Source organism: Colletotrichum graminicola, assembly GCF_000149035.1.
Source record: "Colletotrichum graminicola M1.001 genomic scaffold supercont1.7, whole genome shotgun sequence".
Classification (NCBI taxonomy): Eukaryota; Fungi; Ascomycota; class Sordariomycetes; order Glomerellales; family Glomerellaceae; genus Colletotrichum; species Colletotrichum graminicola.
Window position 1 is genome coordinate 1,167,159 of NW_007361011.1, and position 16,597 is coordinate 1,183,755.

At 55.5% G+C, this 16,597-nt stretch overlaps 7 protein-coding genes across 7 annotated transcripts; 3 read left to right on the forward strand and 4 right to left on the reverse strand.

Annotated features, from left to right (window-relative positions):
* Window positions 1-176: 176 nt before the first annotated feature.
* On the reverse strand, window positions 177-1,310 carry GLRG_02004 (uncharacterized protein; the record flags this gene model as incomplete). The annotated part of the gene is made up of 2 exons (XM_008093338.1): window positions 177-991; window positions 1,208-1,310. 2 exons carry the CDS (start codon window positions 1,308-1,310, stop codon window positions 177-179), a joined length of 918 nt encoding a protein of 305 aa, XP_008091529.1.
* A 905-nt stretch (window positions 1,311-2,215) lies between these two features.
* On the forward strand, window positions 2,216-3,157 carry GLRG_02005 (prefoldin subunit; the record flags this gene model as incomplete). Its single annotated transcript, XM_008093339.1, has 6 exons — window positions 2,216-2,250; window positions 2,311-2,436; window positions 2,543-2,654; window positions 2,711-2,809; window positions 2,865-2,990; window positions 3,041-3,157. 6 exons carry the CDS (start codon window positions 2,216-2,218, stop codon window positions 3,155-3,157), a joined length of 615 nt encoding a protein of 204 aa, XP_008091530.1.
* A 1,063-nt stretch (window positions 3,158-4,220) lies between these two features.
* Window positions 4,221-5,471, forward strand: GLRG_02006 (CRAL/TRIO domain-containing protein; the record flags this gene model as incomplete). Its single annotated transcript, XM_008093340.1, has 4 exons — window positions 4,221-4,397; window positions 4,490-4,539; window positions 4,604-4,727; window positions 4,794-5,471. The coding sequence occupies 4 exons, from the start codon at window positions 4,221-4,223 to the stop codon at window positions 5,469-5,471; spliced, it is 1,029 nt and encodes a 342-aa protein (XP_008091531.1).
* Window positions 5,472-5,920: 449 nt separating this feature from the next.
* GLRG_02007 (uncharacterized protein) lies at window positions 5,921-6,792 on the reverse strand (the record flags this gene model as incomplete). The annotated part of the gene is made up of 2 exons (XM_008093341.1): window positions 5,921-6,412; window positions 6,619-6,792. 2 exons carry the CDS (start codon window positions 6,790-6,792, stop codon window positions 5,921-5,923), a joined length of 666 nt encoding a protein of 221 aa, XP_008091532.1.
* A 2,373-nt stretch (window positions 6,793-9,165) lies between these two features.
* On the reverse strand, window positions 9,166-9,805 carry GLRG_02008 (uncharacterized protein; the record flags this gene model as incomplete). Its single annotated transcript, XM_008093342.1, has 4 exons — window positions 9,166-9,281; window positions 9,340-9,382; window positions 9,437-9,504; window positions 9,622-9,805. 4 exons carry the CDS (start codon window positions 9,803-9,805, stop codon window positions 9,166-9,168), a joined length of 411 nt encoding a protein of 136 aa, XP_008091533.1.
* Window positions 9,806-10,656: 851 nt separating this feature from the next.
* Window positions 10,657-12,045, forward strand: GLRG_02009 (26S proteasome subunit P45 family protein; the record flags this gene model as incomplete). The annotated part of the gene is made up of 3 exons (XM_008093343.1): window positions 10,657-10,853; window positions 10,910-11,008; window positions 11,076-12,045. 3 exons carry the CDS (start codon window positions 10,657-10,659, stop codon window positions 12,043-12,045), a joined length of 1,266 nt encoding a protein of 421 aa, XP_008091534.1.
* Window positions 12,046-13,678: 1,633 nt separating this feature from the next.
* On the reverse strand, window positions 13,679-15,070 carry GLRG_02010 (uncharacterized protein; the record flags this gene model as incomplete). Its single annotated transcript, XM_008093344.1, has 1 exon — window positions 13,679-15,070. The coding sequence occupies one exon, from the start codon at window positions 15,068-15,070 to the stop codon at window positions 13,679-13,681; it is 1,392 nt and encodes a 463-aa protein (XP_008091535.1).
* Between the last annotated feature and the right edge of the window lie 1,527 nt (window positions 15,071-16,597).

A 16,597-nucleotide genomic window follows, 5' to 3' on the forward strand; every position in this document is an offset into this window, starting at 1 on the left:
AATGCCAGGGACGTATATGTACGACACAGTCATTTCGAAACAGAAAATGGCAGACTCCAGGAAGGATTTGCCCCTGAAACTTCTATTTTGCCAAGCCCGTAATTGTATCTTCTAACAAATGACCCAAAACACAACCCCCTCGACGTTGCACCCGATGAAAAGTAAACGACAGCGATTTAGCTGAGAGCCCGCATGGCCAACTCAACCGTCGCAAACGTGCCGGCGCTGACGGGCATGGCCCTCAGCAGCGTCGGCACGATGCCCCTCCAGAACCCGCGCAGTCCCTCACCGCGGTACGTCTGGGCGAAGCAGTCGCGCATGGTCTTGTACCGCTGCTCTTTGCCGAAGCCGTCCGTCTGCATCTTGCTCTTGATCACGTCAAAGGGGTAGCTGCTGAGCCACAGCGCCTCGCCGGCCAGACCGCCGTAGAAGGCAATCTTGTAGCTTGGGATGTCCTTGCGGTCGATCTTGTTGCGCGCGGCGTCGGCGTTCATCATCCACTCGAAGGCCAGGAACCAGACGCCGTAGGCCTGAGCCTCGCGCAGGATTGTCACGGCCTCGCCGCGGTAGAGGCCGTTCAGCACGCCCCCGTGGGACGAGAGCTTGCGGACGCAATCGAGGGGGCCCGAGTACAGCCGCGCAGCGCCGTGGGGCTGGGTCTGCAGGCGGATACGGACGTGCTCGATGGGGCCCGATATGACCGAGTTGGCGACGCCGGCGAAGGCGCCCGCAGCGTAGTATTGGCCGTAGCTGAGGGCCGGGCTAGCGCCGAGGGAGGAGGCAGCGTTACGGGCCTCGAAGTAGCGGCGGGCCTGGTGGAAAGCGCCAAACTGGATGGAGACGCAGGCGCCGATGCCGATGAGGGGTGTGAGGGTGCCCTTGTAGAAGGCGAGGGCGCCCTCGTTCTTGTAGATTTGGCTGGCGGCGGTCAGGGCCGATGAGGACGTTGTTGAGGTCTGGAGGCGGACTTTGACGATATCGAAAGGTTGGCCTGGGAAATGTCAGTTTTCTTGTTGTCGACATATGTATTGTGTGCGCATGTGCCGCGCGTGATTTTGAGGGAGGGATTGAGTGAGACGGTGGTGATGACTATGGGTCGCTCATGAGATTCGGGTGTCATTCCGAAGTCGGCACGAGAGCTTCGAGCACACATCGCCGGCTCCCTCTTTCCCCCCAGCATCTCACGTGGACAAACAAAAAGCCATACCGAGCAAGACCTGAGCAACGCCACCCGCGGCACCAGCTGCCAAGTCCTTGACCGTTTGCAGCGCGCCGCCGGCCACCTCGGGGTCAACCACAGCGTCCGCCATTATTGCGTCTCTCGGTTGGTTTACCGAGCTCTTGGAATACTACCCCGCCACCGGTGATCAAGGCGCTGCCCTCAAGGGTTACTCGGAAGCGATTTGTCTATCAATTTATTTCACTTGGCCAAGACCACAGGTGAAATTGAGACAGAGACGAGAGGGCGCAAGGGATCAATTGGTCGCGGAGAGGTTTGTCGGGGACGAGAGGTGTTTACAAGGAGACCAGCCGGACCGGCTTAAACTCAATGGAATTTGTTTATCGGCTCCCCTAGATAAGCCAGATAAGGTAGCTTAGCTCTGTTATGGAGACATGGACATGCAGGGCGCTCGGTCATGGCGTGCTGCTAGTCCGTTCGGGGCGGCGGTGAGCTCTTACCTTGATGAATAAGCCGCGTGTTCTGTCTTAGGAACCTTTGGACAGAGATATCTTCTCTTCCTTTGCATCTCTATAGGCATCTGTTAGTATATGAAGCAACCAACAGGCTGAGAGATATGGTTTCCACGAGTGAGGATAATTCTCTTTGCATTCGAATGGTGTTGGCTGCAGGTTTTATTATCCGGCTACTGCTCTTCATAACTTGGATGTCATGGCTAATAGTTTTTCGGTCAGCACATTTCTCTCCTTGCAACACTTCAACTCCAAGTCTTCCCATCATGCTTTATTCTCTAGCAGCCTGGAGTCTCAACTGGAGTTGCGGAGTATCGGGATCGAAAACCAGTGAAGTTGGGGGGGAGGGGGCGTAAGGACCTACCCCACCAAGCATGTACCCCTCACCTCGGTGAACAGGCCACCGTAGGATCGGCTCGGTGGCGGACCGTCATGCAGCTCCCCTCCACACCGTTACGAAAAATCGCGAGTTTCCTGCCGACAACAGACGATGCGCTAAAGGCAATATTTGCTCAAATCCACAATGTCGGCAGAGGGCAAGAAGCTGGATACAGCTGGGTAATGTTCTCACCATATCTGATTGCTGTGACTATGCTAACAATTTTCACCCCACCGCAGCAAAGATGCCACGCCCAGCAACCCTCGAGGTATCCCCAAGGCGCCGTTCGTCGACAAGGTTGAGGACTACGTCACCACCCGCGAAGATGTCGAACCGACGATGCGCAACTTCCAGGAGATGATTTCGTGAGTCGCCCGCTCGTGCTTGGTCCGCCAGGCACATGTCCAGAACTGTGTCAACGAGCAGAACGAAGGCCTGTGGAGACTGTTGGTAACCCGTCGACGTGTGCAGGAAATACCAGTTCATGGAGCTGAACCTTCAGAAGAGAATGGCCGGACTGAAAGACAAAATCCCCGATATCCAGAAGACCCTAGACTCCGTGCGATTCTTGAAGCTCAGACAGGTACGGGCCACCCGTCGATACGCCAGCTTAGAGAGGAGGGCTGACCTGATACTTAGAACGATGATGAACCAATCGAAACGACCTTCGAGCTCAACGACACGCTATACTCCAAGGCGAAGATCCCGCCCACCGAGGAAGTGTACATTTGGCTAGGCGTACGTTTCGCGACTGAACAGACATGGCGAGAGATTGAGACTGACTGAACGATAGGCCAACGTGATGCTGTCGTACCCTATCGACGAAGCCGAAACGCTTCTCGATTCCAAGCTATCGACAGCGAAAACGAGCTTATCAAACTGCGAAGAAGACCTAGACTTCCTGAGAGAGCAGATCACGGTACGTTTGGCGCCCGATAGAGCGGTCCGCAGTATGCTGATTGAAAACAGACCATGGAGGTTGCCATTGCGAGAGTTTACAACTGGGAGGTCGTCCAGAAGCGCAAAGACAAGGAAGAAGGAAAGGGCATCAAGAAGGAAGGGGACGAAAGCGAGGCGAACGGCTGATGCAATGCTCGATACCAAACAAAAATCACTTGGTAATTCTGTCATTTTCACGATGGCGCCTCACTGCGATGCACAATCCCCTGAGCTCAGTCAGTCAATAATAGACTCGGAACTCTATCCGATATTGGGGGGTAAGAGCCTTACAGGCTTACGAATCCTATCAAGGGGTGCGAAGATGACCTAATTTCGGGTTCCGGCTTGGAGTCTGGGAGGCCTCAATGTGCCGGTGCATCCATCACGATAATAAAAGTATCGAGTTCATCTGTGCCACACCAAGGACTCAACCTATGCAGCGCATCCAACCGCGTGAAGGATGACATGTTATGGAACACCCAACAGAACAGGCTGGGATCTTGTGCCCATCCGAAGTCCAGCCCGGTCAAGGCTCACCTCAGATACATCGGGCCACAAACACCCACGACCAAAATCCGATACCACTTTCATAACCAGTGCCCAAACAGAACGTGACCGACTCATGACAATTCAAGACACATTGCCAGCCAATCTGGCGGGCCACGATGCACCAATCTCCAGCGCCTCTGAATGCTCGTGGGTGGGTTCCAGTCCATTACGTAAGGACGCCCACAAGCAAACGCATACGTATTCCCGTATCTTAGATGTGGCTGCGTAAGTGCGGTGAAGACGGACTGGCGAACAGCCAATTTGAGGGGCAGCCAGGGGGGGGGGGGGGGGCGGGTAGCAGCAGCGTGCGGGACCGGTCGACGGTCGCTATGTATGACGAAGCCTGGCATTCCGCCAGCAACTTCACTTTAATTCGACCTCCCAAGCCTCCGCTACTTTCCGCCAGAGATCTTCCTTCCCTTTTCCCCACAGCTCAGCTTCTTCCTCCTTAAACACACCTACGATCCTGGTCTCGACTTACCTCCAGGAGCAACACCTGGTCCCGCGCCGCATCGTTCTCGTTGCGAATTCCCATTTCTTCTTCTCCCACCCCGCCTTTTTTTTTTTGCGTTGTTGCAAAATCCCTCTCAATCTCCTTCTTTCCTACACACCGCCGACCCTTCTTCACACGTAAACCGAAGACCCTTAGACCAGCCCCACCATGTCCCAACAGGAACTCGACCCCAAGTACGACCAGTACGACTTCCCGACCGTCGCCGCGACGCCCGGAAATGGCCACCCTGGCCACCTTACGCCTGAGCAGAAGGCCCAGGTCTCTCAGCTGCGCCTGATGCTCGAGTCTGATGGCTACAGCAAGCGTCTCGACACCTTGACTCTGGTAGGCTCTTTTACTTCCCGAGCTAGACCGCAATATTAAAGGCAGCTTGCGTCGCCAATGTTCTGTCCTGACTGCTAACACGGCTGGTACAGCTGCGTTTCCTCCGCGCCCGCAAGTTCGATGTCAACCTGGCCAAGCAGATGTGAGCATCCTTTTTTTTTCCCCGACTTCAAAAGGTGCACCGACAGCTGACTGAACACCCTTAGGTTCGTCGACTTCGAGGAATGGCGGAAAACGACCAAGCTTGACGAGACCGTGCCCACCTGGGAGTACCCTGAGAAGGAGCAGCTCTTCAAGTTCTACCCTCAGTACTACCACAAGAACGATAAGGTATGAAGGGATGTGGGATTGAGGAAAACCATCGCCTCTGCAATTTGCTAACGCCTGAACCCGCAGGATGGCCGTCCTGTCTACATCGAGCAGCTCGGCGGCATCGACTTGACCGCCATGTACAAGATTACCACCGCAGAGCGCATGTTGACCAACCTGGCTGTTGAGTACGAGAAGTGTGCCGACCCCCGCTTCCCCTCCTGCTCCCGCAAGTACAACCACCTCGTTGAGACCTGCTGCACCATCATGGACCTCAAGGGTGTCACCATCACGCGCGTGCCCCAGGTCTATAGCTACGTCAAGCAGGCCTCCGTCATCTCCCAGAACTACTACCCCGAGCGCCTCGGCAAGCTCTACATGATCAACGCCCCTTGGGGCTTCTCCACCGTTTGGAGCGTCGTCAAGGGCTGGCTCGACCCCGTGACTGTCCAGAAGATCAACATCCTCGGCTCGGGCTACCAGAAAGAGCTCCTCGCCCAGATTCCCGCCGAGAACCTGCCCAAGGCATTTGGCGGTAAGTGCGAGTGCCAGGGCGGCTGCCACATGAGCGACGCCGGCCCGTGGCACGAGAAGGAGTGGACCAAGGAGCCCTGGTGGGCGAAGCCTGAGGCCAAGGCTCCCGCCAGCGACGTCATTGAGAACAAGGGCGGCGAGACGGTCACTGCCCCTGCTGATGCTTCCGCTCCTGCTCCCGCTGCCACTGTCGATGCTACTGCGGACACCAAGGCCCCTGCTGCTGCATAAGCGCTCCCTCGATATAGCTCGCGCGCGATGCGTCCAGAGAGGTGATTGTTATTTGAATTATGCTGCCGGTCGAGCAGCTAGAGAGAAGGCGTTGGCAAGTTTGTCGCTGCATCCGGGGTGAAGTAGAAAGAGGCTTGAAGCCGGGAATGGTCTAAAAATAAGAGCTTCTTTTTGCAGAATCGCTCATACCCGTGTTGGTTTTGGCACACTTAGCTGTTTCCTGTTATACATACTTTCGTTTGGACACCTGGATCCTTCGTAATAGAATAGTCCCACGGCTGTTTTTTCTGAGTGGTTTATGGTGCTGATGTGATGCCGGCTGCGTAGATGACTCGTTTTGATTGGATTAAAACATCGAGGAAACCCTCTATGAGTGGCAAGATGTGGTATAGAGCCCCCTAACGCCGAAACTCCCAAGCATTCGTAGCAGTCCCCTCCCACGGGACTCGTCACGACCGCTCCGTGACGGTGTACTCCCCTGCGACCCTCGCCCGCTCCATCTTCGCGACGGTGGCCGGCATCTCCTTCTTCAACCGCCCCAGCGCCCCAACCGCGCCACTGAATGCCTCCTTGACCTCTGCCTTTCTTTCCATCTCTTCCAGCGGGAGCACCTCGGCCTCGATCTCTCTCACCTCGTCCTCCTTGGCCTTTTTAGCGGCTTCGAGCGCGGACTCGTCCGCTGCCGCCGCGGTCTTAAAGTGGTGCGTCGCCGCGGCAGCGACGGCGCCAGGGACAGACTTCTTCAGGGCGGCGATCTCGTTGAGGAGGTCCTCCTCCTCGCGGGCAAGGTCTTCGACGCGCTGGCGGAGGCGGGCGTCCCACGGCTCGTAGGTCTCTTCGGGCTCGTCGGAGGGGTTGTCAGAGAGGAAGTTGGCGGGGTCGGCGTCGAGGCCGTTTATGGAGAGGTTTGGGGCGGCGTAGGTGAATGTTTTGTTGATGTACTGATATGGGGAACGGTGTGTCAGCGATTTGGGCTTCTCTCAATTTTTGACTCAACCGTGTGAAGATTCGACACAATCATCCCGAGCATACAACCGGCATGGAATCGTTGAAATGCGCTGGGTGGCAACTCCGTGGCCAAGCAAGCCTACATGATGAAAATACGTCCGAACAAAAAATGCGGACAATAGCAAAAGTGAGTCCGTACCTCGTTGACGAGACGCTCAATAGGCGCCCGCAATTCGTCCTCCTGCGAGGTACTGCCCTCGATGTGGGGGAATGCCTTATCGAGCTGGTCCTGCGCGGCGCGTCGGACGTTGTTGAGGAGGAACGCGAGGTCCTCGTGGGACTGCAGCTCGATCTTCCTGTGCGCAGACTCCATCCTACGTCGAAAGGGTGGTCTAGTCGAAAGGGGAGGGGACGAAAAACGCGTGCCGTACCGGCAGGAAACAATGTTTGGTGTGTCGTCGGGCGTCGTGTGTTCGTCTAGTCCACAGGGGGCTTGTGGTCGATCGCGTGTTTATGTCGGACGACGGCCCGGAGGAGAGAACAATTGAGTGTCGGCGTGCGTCAAGCTCCGTCGTCCGACATGTCCCACCTTTCCGCAGGCCGCTCACCCGTGCTTGTCGCTCATCACAGCGAGCCTGTCTTATCGATATCAGCATATGACCCTCCCCCTGCATCTGCCAGTACGACCTCAACGGAAAACTGCCGAGGTCGGACAATGCGTCAGACATCCTACCGTGGTGCCGGGCCAGTGTGTGCAACACGGAGCAGAAGACGGGCCTGGTCTTCAAGGACTTTCCTGAAAACTGACTTTGTTTTTGCAGGAATCGTCACCAGAACGTAAGATGGCCGTATCTAAACTAAAAAAAAACTCTAAAAAAAACTAGATGAAATCAAAAATAAGAATAAAAAAATATTGTCCTTTTTCGGGTCTGTCTTCAAATGTAGCGCCGGACTTCGGATATGCGGGGAGGGGGGGCAAGAAAAGAGTGAATCGGGAGAAGATGACTCCCCTACGGATACTCGATGCGTCTAACCTACTTCGAGGTGACGCAGGATCCCACGGGTCCACAGTTCGAGCCAACGGCAATCGTGAATGTGATCGACGGTGCTTCCTGCGTCGTGAATCAAGAGGAGATACGGAACAAGGACACTTTGTTGAAAATAGCATCACACAATATTACATCCCACCGATGACGACACCGGCAACGTGAGTGACAGGTTACCCTTCCCTGGGTAATTTACTATGTATATCCCTACATGAGCTGGATAGGGCGAATGCTATGCAAACTACAAATACCTAATCAGCTGCTCCCTTACTGGCAAACAGAGATATCCCTAGTGCACTTCGCCACTCGCCGGCCAGGGCGGAACAGCCAGCAAAGGAGAGAAAAACGACTCCAGCAGTTCAACGTTCCATTCGGCGACATCTTTCATCCAAGTTGTCCCAGGCATCATGCCTTTCGGCGCTATGACTACGGCCCCATGTCCCAGTTTCGCAAAGTCACAGGACTGTCGAATCACACGCTGGGAACCTGGCGCGGGACAACCGATGTGTGGGGCGCGGTTACGAAGGGGTCCACGCTGCTTGGCAGCAACAACCTTTGAGGAACGAGCAGCATGGGGAAGGCAAGGCCAGGCCAGGAAGCGGAGCGCCATTCGGGGGCGGCTGATGAATAGCGTTCGGGTGGTGCGGTAGAAAACATGTACACCGTACAGTAGCGCCGGCCAGTCTGAGCCGGGCCCGCCCATTTCTCTCACCTTTGCGGTTCGACGCCATCTGGGAAAGACGTTCAAACAGGCCACCCGACGGCAGTGCGCCGTGCCAGTGCTGCTCAGATGAGAGGGCTTGAGTCAGTCACCAAAGGGGACGTTTCACCAGAATTCAAGGTCAACATGGCACCGTTCTTGGTGGTCTTCAAGAATCTCGGGTTTTGAGTTGTATGCCTTGCGGAGAACCCCAGCTTGGCGGCGACTTGAAATCCTACAGGTGGCTGGTGGATGCCCAAGGTCGTAAGTTGAGGGAGGTCCGTTCAACTACCCCGACGCAACCCGTAAACCATCACCTAGTGTACTGCATATTCATACTCGGCCGACATGCTACCTTGGCTGTTCAAACCCCCCTACAAGTATGGGACCAAACTTGCATAAGCCTCACATGCCAAGGGGGCGCGCAAGTTGTGCACCAATGGGGCCCTGGATGACGGAAAGCATACCAGGAATAGTGTCTTTTGACTCTATTGGACTATGGAAAAGGTGTGAAAGCAGAGCAATGGAAAACCGAAGCAGTCGCGGCATGGTACATGATCGAGGGTGGGAAGAGGGTATGTGCTGGCAATACCGAAGAACGCCCCAATCCAAGGATAACGGCAACAAACTGATAAGAAATATGGCGTGACGGAAACCCCATCCGGCCCGAAAGAAGTTCCAACTCCACCAATGATCCCCCAAGCCCAGGTGCTAATAAAAAGTCCTCGTCCCAATAAAAGAGGAAAATGCTGGATGTATTGTGCTTCCACTCAGTGTGTACACATGCCCGTGCGTCTCCGGTCCGGGCATGGCCTTATCCGCTGTTCTAGTTCGGAAGGTAGTCTGATGTAAATGGTGGAAGAAGAATCGGAAAGAGGCTATAGGTCGTATCGGACGCCGTGGTATGGAAATGAAAGGGTGTCTCGTGAGAACCATCGGTCTAAAGCACGCAGGACGTTGGTGTTCGTGTGTAGCGTCATGGTCGCCGGTCGGGGAACTGTTATTGAGGGAACATATTGTTGATCTCTTCGTCACTGAGGACGATCTCGTGTACAGGCTCCCGGCGGTTCTCGAGGGGGACGTAGTCGCAGTCCACGTAGGATGGCAGGAAGATCTCTGCCATCCCCCTGTCAGCCTGAGGTGGGGTAGCAGTTGGTTTGAAGTCGGGACATACCTGGGTTCCACGCAAAGCCTTGGCTTGAGGAGAGGTAGGTGATCTGATAAGCCTGTCAGCCAGAATACCCCATATCAAGGGTTGCAAGTGGTCATACCAGGCGCGGGGTGCCGTTTGGCTCACCGATGTTGATAACGGTGCTTTCCTGCTTTGACAGGGCGGAGCCTTCCCAAAATGTCAGTAAGTGACTGCGGTATGCCGTGCAACGAACCCGAGACATCCAGGCCTGGCCAGACTGCGACGACTGGCTTCATGGTCACAAAATAAGGCGGGATGACATACTGAGAAGGCTAGGACGGCGCCCGTGGGCCATCTTCTGCTTCTGAGCGGACGATGGGGACGAAGTCCGAGGGGAACTGGAGTACATCGACGAAGAGGAGCTGGTAGTACCGCGCACCTGGGCAGACTGGTGGTGGTATGTGTTGGCCGACGACGGCGTCATCGGGATAGCAATAGACGACGACATGACGATGGTTAGGGTATTGGAGGGGAAATGGAGGAGAGACGATAAAACTCCGAGAATGTTTGAAAGCAGTCAGAACGATTGGAGGAAGAATGGAGACGGACGCACACCAGGCGACTTGTCGGGTGGAGGAACCAGTGGTGTGTCGTCGGAGAGAATGAGATGTTGAAGGAGTCAAGGTTGCGATTATAGGTACGAGACCGAAGAGAAGAGGTGTGCCTGTGACTGATACCGTACAGTGCTAGGTCACTTACTGGGACGAGGCCTAACGAGGCATCCGGTAAATCACCGCCCACCACATCATCCCATGGGCTTAGGGGAGGTTGATAAGAGATAGGTGCCGACGCTGGACGCTGTGCTAAGGTCCGGCAGTGACACTCACCGACGTCGCTAACAGTGGATTGCGGGAGAGACCCTAACATCATCATGGCAGGGATTACTCCCAGGCTGTCCCCACAGTATACATGGCGGGGGAAGGTGGCCCCTCCACTAACCAATCGGAGAGCATCGCTGCCTCAAAGAGTGGGTAGCGTGCCGCAGGCATTCCGCCCTGCTCCAGGTCACCTGCTCAGCCAATCAACCAGCAATGAGGTCTGCCTTGGGAAGTAGACCTCACGTGATACAAGAGCTTCTACGAGGTTCCTGACTAAGCCAGGCTGGAACGCTGCATGCGTATCCATTGACGCCTACAGCAAGCTAGAGCAGGCAAGCACCACCAAGCTTGACAACACCTTTGCCATCGTCAACGTCAGAATCCACTCCCCGCGACCCTACATCTTCTGCGATCGCCGACATAGATATAGTGCCCGAAACCCCATTACGACGACACCACTTCTCGCCTAATCTCTGACACAATGGGCGACGTTTTGGTAGAAAACCTGGCCAACCAGACGCTTCCTCACAAGAAGACGGCGCCCTCAACAATCCCTAGTATCGAAAACTTCGAGGGCATCTCGACGGAAGGAGGCGACGATTATGCCACATTGAAGAAGTTGCAGAGACAACTTGAGTACATTCAGCTGCAGGAGGAGTACATCAAGGATGAGCAGAGGTGGGACTTGCTCGGAATCACCGCATTTTATTCGGTTTGCTGACAAGGCGTCATAGGAGTCTGAAGCGCGAGCTTGTCCGGGCTCAGGAGGAAATCAAGCGGATCCAGAGCGTTCCGCTGGTAATCGGGCAGTTCATGGAAGCCATCGATCAGAAGTACGCAGGCCCCCGCACACAGCTGCTCTCATAGCCGCTGGACCTCATCATAGCTAACCCGTCGCAGCACCGGAATCGTGCAGTCCTCCACCGGCTCCAACTATGTCGTCCGTATCCTTTCCACCCTCGACCGCGAGAAGCTCAAGCCCTCGTCCTCCGTTGCCCTCCACCGCCACTCGAACGCTCTCGTCGATATTCTCCCTCCCGAAGCGGACTCCTCCATTGCCATGCTTGGCGCCGATGAGAAGCCCGACGTGACGTATGCCGATGTTGGTGGTCTGGACATGCAGAAACAAGAGATCCGTGAGGCTGTCGAGCTTCCTTTGACGCACTTCGACCTCTACAAGCAGATCGGTATCGACCCCCCTCGCGGCGTGTTGCTCTATGGCCCCCCCGGAACGGGAAAGACAATGCTGGTCAAGGCTGTGGCGAACTCCACAACAGCAAACTTCATTCGCGTCGTCGGATCCGAGTTCGTGCAGAAGTACCTTGGCGAGGGTCCCCGTATGGTTCGTGACGTCTTCCGCATGGCCCGCGAGAACGCCCCCGCCATTATCTTCATCGACGAGATCGATGCTATTGCGACGAAACGGTTCGATGCTCAGACTGGTGCCGATCGTGAAGTCCAGCGTATTCTGCTGGAGCTACTCAACCAGATGGATGGTTTCGACCAGACCGCCAATGTCAAGGTCATCATGGCCACCAACCGAGCTGATACCCTCGACCCCGCCCTACTCCGTCCCGGTCGTCTGGACCGAAAGATTGAGTTCCCCAGCTTGAGAGATAGACGCGAACGTCGTCTCATCTTCTCCACCATCGCCAGCAAGATGAGTCTCGCTCCTGAAGTGGATCTGGACTCTCTGATCGTCCGCAACGATCCCCTGAGCGGTGCCGTCATCGCTGCCATCATGCAGGAGGCTGGTCTCCGCGCAGTGCGGAAGAACCGTTACAACATCATCCAGAGCGACTTGGAGGACGCCTACTCAAGCCAGGTCAAGGGCACAAGCGATGAGAACAAGTTTGACTTTTACAAATAAGCCGCGGACGCTGCCCAGGAGGAGACGGAGGATGCGCATGGAGGGGGGGGGGGGGGGGGGGCAAGGAAGCGTATCGTCGGAGGAACGAGACACTGCACGCTGCCAGGCTGGCGATGTAATAGCACGCCGGGACACGATTAGGGAAGGGATAGACTTTCAAGGCTTCGGGGAGCGAAGCTCGGCGTCACCTTGTACAATACACTTGGTAAAAAAGCTGCGCTGCCAGTCGCCGTTCTGTCAGTATTTGCCATTGTGATGACGTTTCGAACAAGAAAATACCGAAACAGGAACAAAGATATACAGGACGCCGGGATACGATACCGACGGCTCTGGGATTTCAGCATGAGCTACACGCACGGGCGAGCTGCCCTATGCTGCGTGCACACGGCACTCTGTCGGCGTTTGCAACCTCTCGCGTCGCGGCGGCGGAACAATCTCGGGGACGAGGCCGGGGTCGGCGCGCAGGACGATACGGGAGAGGGAGGAACAGAGTCGGCAATATCCCGCCGGTGTGCCCCGGAGCTCGGATTTTCCTGACGACTAGATGTTTCTCCCGCCCTCCGGACGCAATACCGAGGTAAACGAGCGGTTCGCCGAGTCCCCTGTTACACATCACTCTTCCCCCCCTCCCCCCCTACTCTCTTGGTCTCCGGTCCGTAGGCATGTGGCATTGTAGATAATAGGATCCAAACTCTGCGCGTCATGTCAGGAATCGACCAGTGACGGACAAATAAAAACCGTTGAACTTTATTAGCGTCCCGCGCATTCCGCCTCAAGGCGTATTGGGGGGGGGGGTTTCACGTCACCAAGAATCAAAGAGTAACAGGCACAAAGACACCCAGCTTGATTTGGCAGCGGGATTATGTTTCTGATAGACCCCGTTGTGCACATTCCCCCAAGTCTTGTTTTCCTATGAGGCCAGATTTCCTATTTCTAAGTGGTTTCTTTTTCTCCCTTTCCAGTGCTTTTGGGTTGCCTTTTATTCCTTTCCCCTCTTTTCCCATGCCAGCCACCGGCCTGGGATTCCATCAGTTGAGAGAATAAAACAATAAATAAAAGAAGCCTGCGCAGAAAAGAGCAGGTCGGTCAGTAAGAAACCGGAGGGGGAAGAACATGAATCATAAGCTATGAGGTAAAACAACACACTCAGCAATCCTTCCACCCCCTTTTGTTAAACAAACCCTGAATATCAAAGTCCGTCGAGCCATTCTGCTCAAGCGCAAAACGCTTGGTAAGGCTCAGTGACAAAAACAAAATAACAAAATGAAAAAAGACTCCGGATGCTGCCGTCGCTAATGCAGAAAGCCATGGTGCAATGTGAGATGACCTTCATCTCAAAGGGGGGTATATCCGTCTCTCCTTTCGCAAAACTCTCCTTCCTAGCTTCTCGTCTCCATCTCAACCAGCAAGCAAAGATGATTATCGATTGTCATTACTGTTGCTGCTTGTTGGTTCGAGGTTGTTCTCGCACGGTGCAACACGTGTTCTGGCTGAACCTGCCAGAGCATGCATGCAGATGAGCGTTGTGCACTGATACCCCCCACCTCCCAGGGGGTAGCCTTCCCCATCTCGTGTCTATGAGATGTCAATGGGACAATATGTTGTAAACGTATATGTGCAGCCACCAGAGTGGTTAGGAGCTTAGTACGACACCGAGCTCAAGCATGAGCTTGACAAACTTGGCATGAAGTTCGATGAAGAAATCGGGCATACCGACGAGCTCAGCAAGGCCACGGGCCTTGAGCGAGACCCCTCCGGGACCGCCACCCATTCGCCTTGAGAAGCCGCCGCCTCCAGTGAGAAAGCTGCTGCCACCACGGTCAGGTCCCTCTCTGTCCGGTCTGGTCATCATGGGATAAGAGCTGTGGTGTTGCGGGCCTCCCACGGGACTAGCCTCGGCTGCCTTCTCGGCTTCGGCTTCCGCCAGCTGTTGGATCCATGACGCAAGATCACGGAAGGCAGCAGCCATAAATCCAAATGTTTTCATAGCAAGACGCTCCTTGTGCGTGCTCAGGGCAAGGAAGGCATATACTCGCTTGTGTCCTCTAGCGTGCATATCCGGGATGCGGAAAATGTAAGCCGTCGTGTACCCGTTGACTGGATCTCCGAAGAAGATGGGACCACCAGACGCTGCCGCCCCGGCGCTGTGCGTCGTGACAAAGGCGGGCATGTTGCTGGACTGTGGCGAGGCACTCGGCGTAGGATTTGCGGGCGCACGAGGGAGAGTCTCCAGCGAGAGCGTGCGCAGGCATGAGGATCGCACGATTGAGAAGGAAGACGGGATGAGTGGTTCGTGGGTCGAGGTATAGTCGAGGTAGTGGATATGACTTGTGTGTCTCCCCGAGGACATGCTGGATCGCGTCGTGGAGGAGCCCGTTGCTCTTCGGTGCATTCGTCCTGGTTGGCTTTCTCCGTCGGTATCGCTAGCAGACGAGGCTGGCGGCGATGCCTGCCCGTATACTCTCGCATATGGTGCGCGGGTGCGCAAAGTAGGGCCACGCTCGGCCTTCATGTCGGCCTTGTCCTTGCTGCCCTGTCGTTGCGGTAGCGTCAAGGCGCAATTCTCGCAAGGGCCGGCGCGCTTCGTAACGTATTCGTCGTAGGTTCTGCGGAAACTCGAGTCTCGTCGTGGCTGCGGTTGCTGCTCTGATATGCGGCGGGGGCTTTCGGGTGGGGTCTCGATGGCTGAAGGCGACAGTGGCGAAGCCGGGGAATTGGCGGCGGACGCACGAAGAATGGCGGCGCGCTGAACCTGGGCTTCGTTCTCAGAGGTGGGCATAGACGAGCTGCGATGGGGGTTGAGGTGCATCTGGCGCAGCGCATCGGTCATGGCCACTGTCTGGTTCAGAGATGCAGCAGTCGTTGGGACGCTGGTCCGGGGTCGGAGTTGATCCTGGTCGGCATAACCAACAGGGCCATTATCGAAGCATGTGGTGCATGGGACGGGTAGGCCCTCGGTGACCATCAGCGGGGTCGGGCCGTGTTGGTCGCAGTAGTGAGCGAGGCATAGCTGGAGGCCGGTCATTAGTGACTGCGTATTTGGTGGTTGAGGCATTGCTGCACTATGTTCGCCAGGAGTGGCGAGAGTGTCCTCAAACGACGGGACGCGCATCGTGAGAAAAGACAGCGAGCGACCTTGGGCGGAAGGGGAGAGAGACAATGACAACAAAAACAACAACAACAACAACAAAGTCTCGCGCAGCAAGGGGGAGAAAATGGTGTTCTCTCAAAAAACAGGTGCAGGCATGACGGTGTGTGAGAATAAGAGTAGATGAAGGATGGTGGTGCAGCTTGTCCTCGGGCAGACGGGGGACGGGATATAGAAGGGGCACGACGGGTAGACTAAGATACGAGTCGTGGCAGGCGCCCATGGGTAAAGTTATGTGTGACAAGAGACAGGGAGGGTAGTTGCGAGAAAACATGGAAGAGGCCATGGCGGCGCAGTCTCCCTTTCTTATGGTCAGTCTGAAGGGGGTATGGGAGATGGTGAATGGGTTTGTGCGTGGGATTGGGGGAGGACAGGAGATGGAAGGGCTAATTAGAAAACGGGATATTGCGGTGTTCGGACATGGGAGAAAGGTTGGGATGGGATGAGAAAGTTGGGCAAGGCGAGGCCGGTTGCAACAGGCAGGGCCCCAGTCGTGGGGATGCTTTCCTGATTGCCGGTGTCTCGTGTCTGGTCTGTCTGAATGTCTGGGAGGACGGGGAAGACGGAGAGGATGGGCATGTGCACTGATATGCGGGAAGCGGTGAGGCGGTGAGCGAGCGGCTCTCGCCAATTACAAAAAGGCAAGACGGACGGACAGGTTTGACGGCCGGGGACAGCAAGACACTGCAGTCGAGATTGGCTGCTGGTCCGGGGAAACTGGACATTTTTGGGGGAGGATGAGGTGGTACCGCCGGGCGAGAGAAGCAATGGGTAGACAGATTGAGAGGAAAAAGCAAACTCACTATCGATGTCATGACGTATCCCCTTCTCCCCGGGCCGTATCCGGGTCTTGTTTGTTTTCGCCAATAAAAAGTTGAGCGCAATCAAGCAGAAGCCTCCGGAAGGGGGGAAGAGAAAAGAAAGGCAGCCGTGAGGCAATCAACAAGGATTCTGAGAAGTGATACACCTCGTTTATGGGGTGGGGCGGCGACTATCGGCCACGCGGGGCGACGGGAAAAGTAGTCGAGTTGTGAGTGAAAATCCAAAGTATGGAAGAAGGCGGATGCAAGTTACACGAGGGTTTAAGAACGAAAAGATCAAAGTTGGTGCTTGGGGAAACGAGTTGTATGGATGCACCTTCAATCTATTAATACCCGGCTCTACTTACTTGCGAGCTAGTTGGGGGTGTGTGTGTGTGTGTGTGTGTGTGTGTGTGTGTGTACCACGGGTCTAGTTGACTTACAGTTTACACTTGGGTATGGTCTGCGAAGGCCATGGGTCAGACTCGAGTAGATACAACGAGGGCATACAATGTGGGTTTGACGTATCTTAGACGCTGTCCCAAAGGGAGGTCAGCAAAAGGTGCACCACACACCCCTACCCATTGATCCCTAGAATTAGAGT